Genomic DNA, 16,468 nt, shown 5'->3' with positions numbered 1-16,468 from the left:
TAATTCTAATTTTAAAATTAGATCACAGGTAGAACCAGCTATGATATTTGAACCATTTAGAATTCCTGTCTTCAGTTAAAAAAAAAAAATGTAAATTATATCCATATACATTTCTTAAAATATATTAAATTATACTTTATTCCTTAGAAGAAATATATATTTCTACTTATTAAGTAGCTAGACAGCCTATTTTTTTTTTAGTCTAACATTTTATTTATTTATTTATTTATTTATTTTGAGGAGTCTTGCACTGCCACCCGGGCTGAAGTGTAATGGCATGATCTTGGCTCACTGCAACCTCTGCCTCTAGGGTTCAAGTGATTCTCCTGCCTCAGCTTCCCGAGTAGCTGGGATTACAGGTGCCCACCACCACGGCTGGCTAATTTTTTGTATTTTTAGTAGAGACAGGGTTTCACTACATTGGCCAGGCTGGTCTCAAACTCCTGACCTCGTGATTCACCCACCTCAGCCTCCCAAAGTGCTGGGATTACTGGCGTGAGCCACGGCACCTGACCTTCTCTAACATTCTTACAGTTACCATTTATTATTTGGGCTTGTCTGTTGCCTAACATTATATTGGCAAAAATAATTTTCATTAGTTAAGATTACATCACTTGCTTTTACAGTATTTCATTTAGGATCACAGTCACATACTTTGGTGACAAATGGTAAAACTCTAGCCAAATTTTTAAAATTACTGATGACATATTATTGTACTACAAAAAAAGTCAAAGCCCTAAAATAATTCTTTTTATTTATTTATTTTTATTTTTTAGAGACTGGTGGGGGAGTGGGCATCTCCCTATGTTGCCCAGGCTGATCTCAAACTCCTGGACTCAAGCAATCCTAATAATTTTACATAAGCATTCATGTTTGTTTCAAAATGAACAAGAGGACAGGAGGATAATGATCACTTTTCACCTTTAAAAATAAACACAATTAAAAGATGTAATTTTATTTTATTTTTTTTTTTTTTTTTTTTTTGAGACAGAGTCTCGCTCTGTCGCCCAGGCTGGAGTGCAGTGGCCGGATCTCAGCTCACTGCAAGCTCCGTCTCCCGGGTTCATGCCATTCTCCTGCCTCAGCCTCCCAAGTAGCTGGGAACTACAGGCGCCCGCCACCTCGCCCGGCTAGTTTTTTTTTTGTATTTTTTAGTAGAGACGGGGTTTCACCATGTTAGCCAGAATGGTCTCGATCTCCTGACCTCGTGATCTGCCCGTCTCAGCCTCCCAAAGTGCTGGGATTACAGGCTTGAGCCACCGCGCCCGGCAAAGATGTAATTTTAATAGCCATCTGAATCCACAGAATTAAAGCCACAATAGCAACCCAAATGGTATCCATTTTCTCAATTCAAAGTTAATGAACAGTATTCATGTAACTAAATATATAGTACATTTTTACTTGTAGAAAAAACTATCAATTATCCATATTTAAAATGTACATTAGATTGAATAAAATTATACATAACAAATTTTCAAAAGTTTATGCCTTAAGTTTACATACAATGAGTACCAAACTTACTTTATAATTGTCCTGTACTTCAGCTAGTTCAAATTTTACATTTTCAGCAATTTTCACTTGTTCTTTCCATTTCAGCTCCATTTTTGCAAGTTCATCAGCATATTTATTGCATTTTGCTTTCTCATCCTAAATGAAATTAGTATAATTACCAAAAGATTTTAAATCCATGTAGAGTGAAAATCTATAGCAACATACTTAGATATGGGCTGAATGTTTATTATAACACTGTTGTAACAGCATAAAAACTACTAATCAAATGTCTATTAATAGACAATTGGATAAATCATTTTCTATCCACACAACGAAATAGTATATATATTTTTAAATAAGGCAGTTGTACAAGTTGACAAGAAAAAATGTTAAGATACATTAATTGAAAATAGCAAGTTGCTAAAAAAGAAGATATAATATAATCCATTTTTGTTTATAAGTTGTTTTACACAGTTATAATATCTATGTTTGTGTTATATACAAAAATATAAACCAAAATATTAATAGTTCTTATCTCAGGGGATCAGAATGATAGAGGTAATTTTTGCCATCTCTACTCTTCATTTCTGGAACACTACAACATTTCACAATAAGTATATATTACTTTTGCAAAGGGAGGAAATAATGTCATATTTATAATGCTGTTGTTTCCATACATTGATAAACTCCAGGATTTGCTGACCAAGATAATTTTTAGGTTGACTTCTTATACATTGATCTTCTCTACAACCCAGATTATCATAAAGGAGGAGCTACAAATCATGACAAAAAGGTAATTAGGCCAGTTCCACTTGGAACATTTTGTTCAATGTGAACACCTAAAAATATACTTTGAGCAATTCAATGGAGAGGAAAATCTTTTAAACAAATAATGCTAGGTCAGTTGAATATCCATACCATACATTCCATATCTCATACCATACACAAAAGTTAAAATGATTCACAGACCTAAATAGAAAAGCTGATTATAAAACTTCTAGAAGACAACACAGGAGAAAATCTTTATCTCCTTGGATTAGGCAAACCATTCCTTAGAAGGTAAAAAGCATAAAACATAAATGAACTGATAAACTATACTTTATCAAAATTAAAATTCTGCTTTTCTAAAAACATCATTAAGGAAATGAAAAGGCAAGCTACAGTCTTGGAGAAAATATTCACCTTACATATATCAGACAAAAGACATATCCAGAAAAAAAAAAATACAACTCAAGGTGAACAACCCAATGTTTAAACTACCAAAAAGATCTGGCCACTCACACAAAAAGAGATCAAGAGCAAATAAGCATAAGAAAAGATGCTGAACATCAAGTCATTACAGAAACGCACATTAAAACCACAATGAGCTGTCAGTATACACCCATTAGGCTGGCTATGTAAAATGATACAAACACTTTACAAAACAGTTTGGTAATTTCTTTTTTTTTGAGACAGAGTCTCACTCTGTCACCCAGGCTGGAGTGCAGTGGCGCAGTCTTGGCTCACTGCAACCTCCATCTCCCAGGTTCAAGCGATTCTCCTGCCCCAGCCTCCTGTATAGCTGGGATTACAGGAGTGCACCACCATGTCCAGCTAATTTTTGTATTTTTAGTAGAGAAGGGGTTTCACCATGTTAGCCAGGCTGGTCACAAACTCCTGACCTCAAGTGATCCTCCCACCTCGGCCTCCCAAAGTGCTGGGATTACAGACATGAGCCACTGCACCCAGCCAGTAATTTCTTATAGAGTTAAACATTCAACTGCTATATCACCCAGGCAATTCACTCCTAGATATTTACCCAAAAGAAACAAAAAAATCCATATGTCCATAAACAACTTGTAAACAAATGTTCATAAGCAGCTTTATTTGTACCAGCCGAAAAACAACCCCAAATACCCACCAAGTGGGGAATGGATAAACAAATGATACAATAAAAAGAAATAAATATAAGCAATAATATGAATACATCTCAAATAATCATGCTGAAAGTGGGTGGAAAAAAGTACATATTACATGACTCCATTTTATAAAATTGTCTAAAATGTAGGCTAATTGATAGTGACAGAAAGCAGGCCAGTGATTTCCCGGAGGTAAGGATAACGAAAGAGATGTGTTGCAAACACGTACCCAAAAAACTGGAAGAGTGATGGCACTGTGGTGATAGTTTCACAATTGTGTATGTCAAAACTGATCCAACTGTATACTTTAGGTATGTGTAGTAATTCACTGGATTTCAATTATACCTCAATATTGTTGTCAAAAAAAAAAAAAAGATTTTTGCTTGAACATTATTCTACCTTCCTTTCAATACTATTTCTATAGAAAAATCTTGAAATATTCATCCAGAATTGTTTCATCTTTAATGAAAATGTAGTTCAGTCTTACAAACAACTGCCCTGAACTCAAAACTGTTCTAATCAACCCTTCTACAAGATTCTCTCAAGCAAAAAAAAAAAAAAAAAGTTCATTTTAACTTTGGTTAAAAGATTTCGCTATTTATAACTAACATGAAAATATTTTAAATAATTACTGTAAATTAAATTACCGTAAAATTAAGCTAATGTGTAAATTTTATTCTATAGCTCTAAACAAGGCTCCTCCCCTCCCCAATGCACACAAAAACACACACAAAAAAGCACATTTAATAAAACAAACAAAAATCACATACACAAACACCACTTTTTCCTCTCCATGCCAAATTGATATAAATGAGAAGCATTTTCCCTTTTCCTTTAAATATTCCAGTAGTGAATACTACACCAAGAAGGCTGCAAACCAGAAAAGTCTGAATGATGCTGTTTAAAATAATCAAAATAGGCTGGGCACGGTGGCTCACGCCTGCAATCCCAGCACTTTGGGAGGCCGAGGTGAGCAGATCACGAGGTCGGGAGATCAAGACCATCCTGGCTAACGTAGTGAAATCCTGTCTCTACTAAAAATACAAAAAATTAGCCAGGTGTGGTGGCGGGCGCCTGTAGTCCCAGCTACTTGGGAGGCTGAGACAGGAGAACGGTGTGAACCCGAGAGGCGGAGCTTGCAGTGAGCTGAGATCGCACCACTGCACTCCATTCTGGGCAACAGAGTGACACTCCGTCTCAAAAATAATAATAATAATAGTAATAATCATAATGAAAATAAACAACACCATAAGAGACGACTCATTTGGTTAACATTCCCTTTTCCACTATGCAAGTCTAGTCACTTTAAGATGTAAAAATCTTTGCTATTATAATAGTAATTTATTTTATTATTTTTTTTTTTGACAGAGGCTCGCTCTGTTGCCTAGGCTGGAGTGCAGTGTGCAATCTCGGCTCACTGCAACCTCCGCCTCCCGGATTCAAGTGATTCTCCTGCCTCAGGAGACTGTAGCTGGGACTACAGGCATGCTCCACCATGACCTAGCTAATTTTTGTATTTTCAGTACAGACGGGGTTTCACCATGTTGGCCAGACTGGTTTTGAACTCCTGGCCTCAAGGAATCCACCCACATCAACCTCCCAAGGTGCTGGGATTATAGGCATCAGCCACCACACCTGGCCTATAATAGTAAATTTAAAAACAGCACTTTCCTTTTATGAAGTTCAAATATTTCTCATGAATCTTTATACGATGATAGATAATAATTTCTAACCTCAATTAACTATTTGCCCATTACCCAAAGAAGAACATTTTATTAGGTGAAAAGAAAATAATAACTTCAGGTCTCATGATGTTACACACATGCCTATGTGAACAGGTACACAAAACGCCCATATCATCCCAAAAGTGAAACTAAGTAACAGTATATGGGGATGGGAAAGAAACTCAAAGATACCAATCAATCAAAACAATAAAGGTAAGCTAAGTCATCAACATTTTATAAACCTCTTTCATTTACAAGGTAGTTAACTTACCTGCAAGAGTTGTTTACATTTATTATACTTTTCTGTTTTGTCAGCAATTTCTTTGGTCATTTCACAGACTTGCCCCTTTGTTACTATGTCAAAATCTGTCTCTGCTGTAGCAAGGCAGAAAATAAGACTGTTAAAAAGTATTTTGCCCCTTATATTATCTTCCTGTTCAGAAAAACTTAAAGGTCTGCATATTGTGAAATATAATAAACGGAATACTGAAGGACAGAAATATCTATTTATATCCTAGATATACAAAGGATACATAAACTCTAGTTGAGAATTTTTAAATGTGCGTTTGGCTAGAACCAAGTTCACGTTCAATAATAAAGGATTATTCTTTGATTTTTAAAAAATTTGCTAAAAACTGGCCGGGCGTGGTGGTTCATGCCTGTAATCCCAGCACTTTGGGAGGCCAAGGTGGGCTGAGGCTGAGGCAGGAGATCAAGACCATCCTGGCTAACACGGTGAAACTGTGTCTCTACTAAAAACACAAAAAATTAGCCAGGCATGGTGGCATGCACCTGTAGTCCCAGCTACTCAGGAGGCTGAGGCAAGAATCGCTTGAACCTGGGAGGCAGAGGCTGGAGTGAGCCGAGATCACACCACTGGACTCCATCCTGGGTGACAGAGTGAGACTCCATCTCAAAAACAAAAAAAAATTTTTTGCTAAAAAGAGTTCCAAAACAGCACAAAAATTGTTCTCCTTATATAACTGAATAGACATGGTAAGTAGGAAAACCATACTCTGAGAATTCTCTTTCCCCTCTCTGAAAGCCAGGGTCTCACTATGTTGCCCAGGCTAGCCTCAAACTCGTGGGCTCAAGTGATCCTCTTGCCACAGCTTCCAGAGTAGCTAGGAGACCACATGCTACCACACTCAGCCAAGAACACATTTTAAATCATTCTTCTAGCCCTTCATTACCACTAAGTCTTTATTAAGTAAATACCCTATAACACCATTTTAGTTACTACAAAGGATACATGGAAACAGAGGGCTCAATTCTGTCCTACAGGGAATAAACCTAATATTTAATAGTCTAAGATGTTTACATTTAAAAAGACTTAAAAGATCAACTACCCCACACACTAAACAAGAAAATATACTTTCTCTAGTATTTAATGTCATTACTGTCAAATTTACATAAAAGTGAAAAAATTAGGGCAGATGAAAACCTAGTTAACCCAAATTCTCATATTATTCATGTTTTCACTATGTCTCTCTATTCTGTTCTATAAGGTAATAAATTAATAAAAACTTAACTCCATCAGCCAACAGGTACATTGACAAGGGAAGAAGTACCCCATTGATCCAAAGCAGCCAAAAATAAATGAATAAACAGAAAAACACGAGAATAATAGGGGATTATTTTCCCCTGCAGAATTTAAAAATTAAAATCAACAAATAAAATGCTTCAAAATTCCATAGATTTAATGGAACATCAAGTAAAAATTCAATTCATGGCTTTTGTCCTATGTAGCCCAAATTAGTACTCACAAGCACCAGCTCATTTTTAACATGTGTGAATAGTCTCAAGAAGATAACTACTAGTTTACATTCACATTTTATCTATTCATGTTTTGTATATTCACCACATGCATGACTCTATTTTACGTTTACACCCTTATTTTCTCGTTGCCTCAATTCCTTCACTTATCACATGAAAATTTTTATGAACACCCTGAAGTTCTTACACATGGAAGAAGGCAGTATAAGTACTTTCCAGTGTACACTACCCTCCACAAAAAGTCTAAAAGATTCTTACCTGCAGAAGGTGATGGCTTTACATCTACAGTAGAGGCAGAAGTGGCTGGGTCTGTGTTTACTGAAGCATCATTCACTTTCTGTTGATTCCCCATTTTCTTTGTGAAGACATTATTATTATTAGCCTATTCAAAATGTTAATAAGTTGTTAAATGAGTCAATGAATTAGTTATATTTCCTTCTTGCAGTAACTAAGTAAATAATATTTTTACATATTACTTTAGGAAATCCTAAGAAGTCCACAAAAGCTGCTCTTGTTTTAAATGCCAACAAAGACTAAAGTTATACACATCATTTTCCTCACTGACCTAAATGTTGCAAAAGAAATGTACCATATTTTGCTTTTTCTTATAAACTCATCAAAACACCACCAAAATAAGTCATTCACAGAAATCTACTACAAAGTTATAATGTACTCAAAAGGCCCCAGGCCAAATTCATACATGTGGATGAGTCATACTTAAAGTATCATATTTTTTCACAAAACCCTTCCTATTTTACTACAGGCATTTCTTGCTTGTCTCCTCTGATTTAAAAAAGTAGGACCAGGAAAGTATCATATGCATCATATTCAGGTTTTAACTATGTTTCTTCTACATTTCCAGGAGTTCCTCAGATAGCAAGCCCTGTATTTAAGTACAATTTAAGGACCCACATTGAAACATACATACCTCAAAATAAAAACATTTCCTTGGCTGTCTTACAAATCTACCTACCTAGTCTCAAATGGAATACAAAAGAATTAGCTAATACTCTTTAACTGTTCCTAATCTAATAGGAATAAGAATCTTCCTAATATGAGTAGGAAGAACTTGCCAATTACAACTGAGAAACCATCTAAGACCAAGGGATGATTAATGGTGAACTCCAATGAGAATAGATGTCATTGTCACAAGAGTCAATAATAAGTATTGAGTTTTAAGTGATAAAGATATTCATCAAGAACTTAAGAGGGAAATTATCTAGAAAAGAGGACTGTTTGTTCTCTTTGTCTTCTCCTTGTTACTGCCCTTGCTTCCTTTGTTGGCTGTCCAGTAAATTAAAATTCCAGACTTTTTTAAAGAAGAGTTCTGACAATATTCGGCCAATTACTTGAAATCAAGCAGAGATAAATTATATTTAAAAGGTTGATATTTAGAATATTACAAATTTGATTTTCGAATAAAAATACTAACAAGATACTTTACTATGTGTAAATTTAATGATACTTACTGATTGATCTGAAAGTTTGTTTATTTGTTTTTGGAGTCTTTGGCATTCCTTAAATTTTTCTTTATAATGGTCTGCAGCCATCTGAAGACGGAGTTTCAGATCTTCAACTTCTCTTCTTAGTTCGTGTTCCAGTGTATCAGTCTTGTCCTAGAAAGAAACAAACATTCTAAGAAAAAAATAAAAATCTGGTCTCTCCTAATGTTAATAGTAACCCCAACTTCAATCTTACTTTTTTCTTTTTTTTTTTTTTTCTGAGACAGTCTTGTTCCGTCACCCAGGCTGAAACACAGTGGCCCAATTATGGCTCAATGCAGCCTTGACCTCCTGGCTCAAGCAATCCTCTTGCCTCAGCCTTCTGACTAGCTGGGACTACATGTGCACACCACCACACCTGGCTAATTTTTGAAATTTTTTTGTAGAGATGAGGTCTCACTACGTTGCCCAAGCTGGTCTTGAACTCCTGGGCTCAAGCTATCTTCCCACCTCAGCCCCCCAAAGTGCTGAGATTATAGGTGTGAGCCACTGCCTCTGGCCACTTTTTTCTTTATTTTGGGATTTTGGTTACAGAGCAACACAGGGTCTCTTGTTAAGTCCAGTTTTACATTCTTAGGACTAAGGTTCATTTAAAAAACTAGAGAAAAATAATCTACCTCCTGAAGAGCAATTATTAAGTTCTTAAACAACCATAATACTGTTTTATACAGCTAATAAGAAATTCCAAACAAAGCAATACATATCTGACATCAACATATTTAATTAATAGGGCAGCTTTCACCAACCATTAAGAATTCGCTCACAGAAGTTTTTCTTACAGCATACATTAACTGTAAGCCAAGAAGTCACAATGACTAAACAAAAGGAATGAAAATTTAACATTCTCTGATCAGATATCTGACCTGCCTTATTTTAACACAATTTACTATTTTGTGAGATTATAGTGGTTTTTTAAATCAAAATGCAAATTCAAAATTAACTTGCTTTACCTGATCTTTTTTCATAGCATTCAGTTTAAGTTCTGCCACTGCATCAGCTAACTGCTTTTTCACTTTCTCATTTTCCAAGCGTGCAGTATGCAGGTCTGCCATTGTTCTGTCTCGTACGTTGACAGCATCGCTAAGTTCTTTAGCCAGAAAGACAACTTCTTGCCGAGTGGCCTGAACCTGTTCCTCTGCCTTACGAAGTTGCTCCTTTAAAAAAAAAGTATCTTCCTGAAGAAAGCAGATAAATATATTTGTAATTCAACCACTCAAGTAAAAAACAGAAGAGAAACAATTTTTGCATATTTCAACAGGGCCAAAATTTTAGATATTGATTTTTCTACTCATGACTTACAGAGTATATGCCTATAAAAAACTTAAGAGGTAACTTTGTTTTAGGTTCCCTCTATAACAACCCTATGTACTTGGTTTCACTGCTACTACTTCATACCCAAGGAACCTAAAGTACAGGGAGTCAGGCAACATACCCAGTGCTTAAGGACCTGCCCAAACTGAGGTTCAAACAAAAGATCCCATCCCCCAGAATCTCTCCTCCTAGAAATACTGACCTTCATTTTGTATGACTACCCGTAAAAATCATTTCAAAAGCTTCTTTGTAACACCAAAAATTTTGGTTAAAAGATGTTTCCTACTTTCTACCCTAAAAGACATCGCCAGGCGCGGTGGCTCATGCCTGTAATCCCAGCACTTTGGGAGGCCGAGGGGGGAGGATTGCAAGGTCAGGAGATCGAGACCATCCTGGCGAACACAGTGAAACCCCATCTCTACTAAAAATACAAAAAAAATTAGCCGGGCGTGGTGGCGGGTGCCTATAGTCCCAGCTTCTCGGGAGGCTGAGGCAGGAGAATGGTGTGAACCCGGGAGGCGGAGCTTGCAGTGAGCAGAGATCACACCACTGCACTCCAGCCTGGGCAACAGAGCGAGACTCCATCTCACAAAAAAAAAAAAAAAAAAAAAAAAGACATCAAATCTAATCTAATCTATTTCACATATCATTATAAAAACACAGAACAGATTTAGGCCTTAGTTCTAAAAACAAAATATTGATATACAAGGAGTAAAGACAAGCCACTGGGAAAATGAAAAGTAACGCATACTGCTTGACAAACCTAAAAGTATCTTTAAAAAGCTAAAATTGCTGTGATGAAATTATTTCCTTTAATATTAATGTTTAAACATTATAACATTTAAACATTATAAACACAATAAATTTAGTTTATTCAACTTCCTGCTTTTAATCTCTGCACTAAAAATAATGTAAAATCAGGAAAAAAAATGCAACCTAATATTGGTTTCTAAAGTGTTAGCCCATTAGAAGGATATATAAACGATGATTTTACGCAGTGTTGGCATGGACAAAATCTTCGGAGGCATCACACTAATAGATCTACCTATACAAATATTGCCAACTTCTATATGTCAAAAGAGAAGAAAAAGAACTAGAAGAAAATTATATGTAATATATTCAAGAAAGGTATAATAATACTTGACATAAATAACTTTTCTAGTCAATAGGAAAAGGAGAAACAAAACAAAAAAAGTCAAAAGTCATGAACATACAAAATTTTTTAAAGAAATAAATGCAATTATGCAGTAAAAAATTCAACTCACTAACAATCAAATAAATAAGTTAAAACAAATGCCATTCACCTTCCAAACTAACAAAGATTAAAAAACAGTAACATTCCAATATTTGCATGGGTTTTGAGAAACTGGCATATTCACAAACAGGTGGGCTTATATAAACTGTAACTGGCATCTTTTCTCATCAGATGTTTACAACATTCATCAGCAGCTTAAAAATTCTCACAGCTTTTGATCTAGCAATTTTATTTCCGTAAGTTTCCAAGAAAATTATCAAAGGGCAGACATAGGTTTAGCTTTACAAGGATTCAACAAAATACTAAAATAATGAAAAATTATTAAGAACCTAAAATGTCTACCAATATGAGAATTTATGATAAACTACGATATACTACTCCCATATTATCAAAGTCTGTGCAGTCATTACGAACAATACATATCTCATATACTCTTGGTAGGAATAAAAAAAATCAACAGAACATTTTTTTGAAAGGTAATTTGAAAATAACTATCAAAATTTAAATACTCATTGACCCAGTAATTCCACTTGAAATAATTTATTCTACGGATTATAAATGTGCCTACATATTGCTATAAGGATGTTTACTGCAGGATGCTTATAAAAGCTGAAGACTCTAAACAATCATATACTATACAGTTGTTAAATGAAGAAATACTAGGCAGCTGTTATGATGAATGAAAAAGATTCACATGTGTATCATAGTGCAAGATATCCATTTATAAATTTTTTAAAAAAGGAAAAAATGTATAAATTCTAATTTGTGTTAAAATATAAATATACATATATTCATAAATTCAATATTGACTTATCTGAGAAGGGATGAGGGTTACATTTTACTCTGTACCCTCGCATACTGTTTAAATTTTTTTATAACCATAACCTCAAACTACTTTTACAATCTTTTAAAAAGCTTTAGCAACTAGTACTCATTTTTCTCAGGTACTTCCATAACTATGCTTTTCCTTACAGAAGTCTTGCTTAAATAGGAAAAAGATGCTTAGAGAAATTTTTAGCATCTTATTAAATAACAAATAATCAAACACACTTCTCATGTTTGCATTGGCAATCTGTTACATTAAAAAGTAACAAGGATTAATCATTAATTCTAAATGTCATGCACTTCTGACATTTTAGGTATTACATTAACTATGTCTGAGTATTTTTAATAGCAAATTACTAAAAATAACATCATAAGAAATAATGAATCAATCAAGGGAAATCTATATAATGGAATATTATATGGCCATTTTTTTCAGATGAGGAAGATCTCTATGAACTGATATGGAATAACTAGCAACTTATTTTGTTCAGTGAGAAAAAGATGCAAAACGGTATGTATAGTAGTGCCATCTTTTTTAAGAAAGAAGAGGATAAAGATGTATGTACATGTACACATGCATATATAAGCTTATTTTTACAAAAAGAAACGTAAGAATAAACTAGAAACTTATGAAAATGTTTACCTACGGGTATAGGTAAGAAAAGGGTTTAAAAAAATAAGGAAAAGATTGAGACCTCAGAGTAAAATTTTTCTATCATTTTGACTTCTGAACAAAGCAACTGTTTCACATTTTCAAACAATAAAATTAAATCAAACAGAAGAATAAAAGCAAACATTAAAATTAAATACAAACAAATGAAATTATATTATAAATTTATAACATATGTATGCAAAAAAAAAATAGTTCAAGTAACTTTTGAACATGGTGATCTATACATCCTTAGTGAAACATATTCTAAGAAAAAAGAGCTGTAAAAATACCTTAACTTTATTTAGTAGATTTATTGTTGGAAGTGGCATCGATGTAAAAATTGTGAAACCATTGGTGTGTACGGCTGGATGGAAACACATGAGTAATAACGATGTTTTAGAAACAAGAGTTCTCACACTGGGAGAAGACAGATAAAAATATGGAACGGAGCAAAGGAAGGAAGAATCCTAAGGTACTAAATCTGAATTGGAGCTACCAATATAAAATAAAGATGCAAAATACCCACTGAAAGTGCAAAGCAGCAGCCCCATAGTAGCAATAGGATCCCGTTCTTGGTTTCAAAATACCATTACCTACTAAAAAAACCAGAGTTTCTTGGAGAAATGGTAATATCAGGTCTGGGGGAACAACCTGAAGTTAGAACATACAGTTGTGCCATAAAGCAAGTAAGTATTGAAAGCATTACAGGAACATATCAGGACAAAAAAGCAGGCTTGAAAAGATTCCCCTAGTTAAATTCAGACCAATTTGGGTACGAAAAAGAATAATGATGATTATGCATAATATGCAACAAAAAATTCGTAAGTACAAAGTTATATTAAAAAAAGAGGGAGGGGTGACAGGAACTTCCTCATTATAAAAGATTACCTACAAATAAACATAAAAGGAATAAGAGAATTTTTTTTTTTTTTTTTTTTTTTTTTTTTTTTTTTTTTTTGAGACGGAGTCTTGCTCTGTCACCCAGGCTGGAGTGCAGTGGCCGGATCTCAGCTCACTGCAAGCTCCGCCTCCCGGGTTTACGCCGTTCTCCTGCCTCAGCCTCCCGAGTAGCTGGGACTACAGGCGCCCGCCACCTCGCCCGGCTAGTTTTTTTGTATTTTTTTAGTAGAGACGGGGTTTCACCGTGTTAGCTGGGATCGTCTCTCGATCTCCTGGCCTCGTGATCCGCCCGTCTCAGCCTCCCAAAGTGCTGGGATTACAGGCTTGAGCCACCGCGCGCCCGGCCGAGAATTTTTTAAATCACCATTTTTCTATCATTAATTATTACCAACGTAATAGCTGCTGCAGGTGAGGAGCATCAAAGGACAATAAAACCATTGGGGAAAGGCTGTTGGAGAATAGGGTGTTTATACAGACTGCTTAATAATCACAAAGAAGAAAAGAAAGGCACCTATACAGAGACAGGTAGGCATAACTTTAAACAAATTATTAAACCTAACATTATCAAGAATGGAACAAATCAACATTATATAATTTCTGATATGACTCCAACAGGATGGACAAAACATCATCTATGTCTTTTCTTGCAAAAATGTCTCACCTGAATCTAGTCATGAGAACAGACAAATCCAGATTATAAACATTTTCTCAGACTAGCCTGTCTTCTCCAAAAATACCAATGTCATAAAAAGTGTAGGGACACTATTATAGATTGAAACAGACTCAAAATACAACAATCAAAATAATATGTAATCTTTAAGTCTGAATCACAAAATTTTAAAGGTTATATAAGGTTATACATACATTTGGGGCAATTTGAATGTGAACTAACTATATACAAGAATGACTATTAATCAATGCTAAATTCTTAGGTGTAATAATGGTGTTATGACTATGGAGAAGAATGTACTTGTTCATAAAGGAGACATGCTAAAGTATTTAGAGTAAATTATCATAATACTTGCAATTCACATCACTCAGGAAAAAAGGGCATATAAATGGGGGAGATAAAACAAAGAAAAGCAAAATATTTTAGCATACATTAGTATACACTGTTCTGTTCTTCCAATTGTTTTGTAAATTTGAACTTTTTCAAAACAAAAGGTTGGGGGAATTAAAAATGAAAATCATATTGCATACATTTCATAGGTATGTTTTACAATCTTCAAATACATATAGCAAAAGTACTTACTTTACTTGAGGTTGTAAGCAGGAAAGTCCTTTGCAGATTTTCCTTTTCAGCCAAACATAACTGCAGCCTGCCAATCTCTTCTTTGAAATGAGTAATCACGCTTTCTTTATTCCCATCTAAATTTTTTAAAGTCTGGACCTCTGACATAAGCTTGGTATTTTCTATTTCTGTATTCTTCAAATGTACCTGTAATGGTGTTTGAAAATGTCAAGAACATTCTAACTCCATGACCTAAGTCAGTCAAAGTTTAAAATGCCATTATATTTCTAACCCAAAGATAATTAAAGGAAGGAAAGACATACTAGACTAGGATTTAGGAGACCCAGGTTCTGCCAAATGACTAGTTAAGCATGCAGGAGCAGAACGCAGCTTTTCTAAGCTTTTTTATTTTCCATAGAGATTATTCTAAGGCCTAACAACATTACCTGATCTCTAAAGTCTTTTCCTTTGATTTAATGGTTTCAGGTTCTCTTTAAAAATGCAAATAGATTTGGCTGTTGTTTTGGGAAAACAAATTATGTTACTTGGCATATTCAAATCTGGCATGACAAGACTCTGGAAAACTAGAAGGGGTACATTCAAAAACAACATCTCAAACAATTCCATTTTCTGCAGGCTAAAAGTACGGTATCACTTAGTTTTAATGTGCCGAAAAATGTATTTGTTGACTAACCCAACTATGTTGATTTTCCCATGACTTTCGCTATTGCAGATTTGCTCCTAACAGATACACAAATCAAATTCAATAACTGGAATTATAAGTACAGACCCCTAGTGTCCACTATCAAGTATATCTTACTTTGGTTAAGAGTACTGAGGAGAAATGAATTAACTTACTTCTTGAACTTTACTCTTTCAATGTACAGAATGCTGAAGGACTAATTCTTGTTCAAAAGGATAGAATATTAACTCCTGATTCTCTGAAGGCATCAGCAGCCAACACCCTTGCAGCATCACTTTAAAACACTACCTGATTTTCATAATCATCAGCTCATTAAACTGACTTAACAAGAAACGGACTTAACTCAGAATGTTCTTGAAATTCCTCATCTGGAATTGCCTTCAGGAAATGCTTATGAGCCACTTAAAAAAATAAGTCTCAATCTGCACCCACAACATTATTAGTTAGTGACAATTAAGCTAACTACCCTATATTTCAGGGTTGCTTAAAAATAAAATAAAATAAAAACTGCCAGGTGCAGTGGCTCACACCTGTAATCCCAGCACTTTGGGAGGCTGAGGTGGGCAGATCATGAGGTCAGGAGATCGAGACCAGCCAGACTAACACGGTGAAACCCTGTCTCTACTAAAAAAAAAAAAAAAAAAAAAAAAAAATAGCCGGAGGTGGTCGCGGGCACCTGCAGTCCCAGCTACTCGGGAGGCTGAGGCAGGAGTATGGCGTGAACCCGGGAGGTGGAGCTTGCAGTGGGCTGAGATCGCACTACTGCATTCAAGCCTAGGCGACAGAGTGAAACTCCATCTCAAATAAAAAAAAAATTAAAACTTCAAGCAGTCAAGATTTGTTAGTAGTGATGATATTTTTATAAAATGACATCTCTGAAGATATTCTAAAAGTCAAACTCTAAAACAGGATCATTACTAAATTAATGTTCTCCCCAAGGTATACATATATGTATGTTCTTAAAAAGGAAAAATAGTTATATGAATTGTGATAAACAAGTATCTTAATGTCATTAAACCTCTTCAACTTATTACACACTACCTGTTAAGTATCTAAAACAGAAGCAAATTAATTCCCTGAAAACTAACTTTTAGGGGTGATACACAACATGACTGTGACTTCCTCCTTGCTCTCTCCTGGATCACTCACTCTGAGAGAAGCTAGCTGCCATGCTGTGAGGATATTCAAGCAGCCTATGAA

The 16,468-nt window shown here is 34.9% G+C and overlaps 2 protein-coding genes across 8 annotated transcripts in view; one reads left to right on the top strand and one right to left on the bottom strand.

Annotated features, from left to right (window-relative positions):
* Positions 1 to 16,468, top strand: part of HIBADH (3-hydroxyisobutyrate dehydrogenase) — a 316,476-nt gene that overhangs the window by 31,435 nt on the left and 268,573 nt on the right. The window lies entirely within an intron of this gene.
* TAX1BP1 (Tax1 binding protein 1) overlaps positions 1 to 16,468 on the bottom strand; it is a 92,134-nt gene that overhangs the window by 28,752 nt on the left and 46,914 nt on the right. For 6 of the 7 annotated variants that reach the window (XM_050783183.1, XM_050783185.1, XM_050783189.1 and 3 more), the window contains exons 8-13: positions 14,587 to 14,772; positions 9,342 to 9,566; positions 8,359 to 8,505; positions 7,148 to 7,271; positions 5,385 to 5,488; positions 1,522 to 1,647 (exon numbers count right to left, since the gene is read on the bottom strand). In XM_050783183.1, coding sequence (XP_050639140.1) covers positions 1,522 to 1,647; positions 5,385 to 5,488; positions 7,148 to 7,271; positions 8,359 to 8,505; positions 9,342 to 9,566; positions 14,587 to 14,772 — 912 coding nt within the window. The remainder of the gene's footprint in view (positions 1 to 1,521; positions 1,648 to 5,384; positions 5,489 to 7,147; positions 7,272 to 8,358; positions 8,506 to 9,341; positions 9,567 to 14,586; positions 14,773 to 16,468) is intronic. The other variant, XM_050783184.1, reaches the window with a different exon arrangement.

The sequence above is a fragment of the Macaca thibetana genome, chromosome 3 (assembly GCF_024542745.1).
Source record: "Macaca thibetana thibetana isolate TM-01 chromosome 3, ASM2454274v1, whole genome shotgun sequence".
NCBI lineage: Eukaryota > Metazoa > Chordata > Mammalia > Primates > Cercopithecidae > Macaca > Macaca thibetana.
This window is presented reverse-complemented; position numbering and strand designations above follow the sequence as displayed.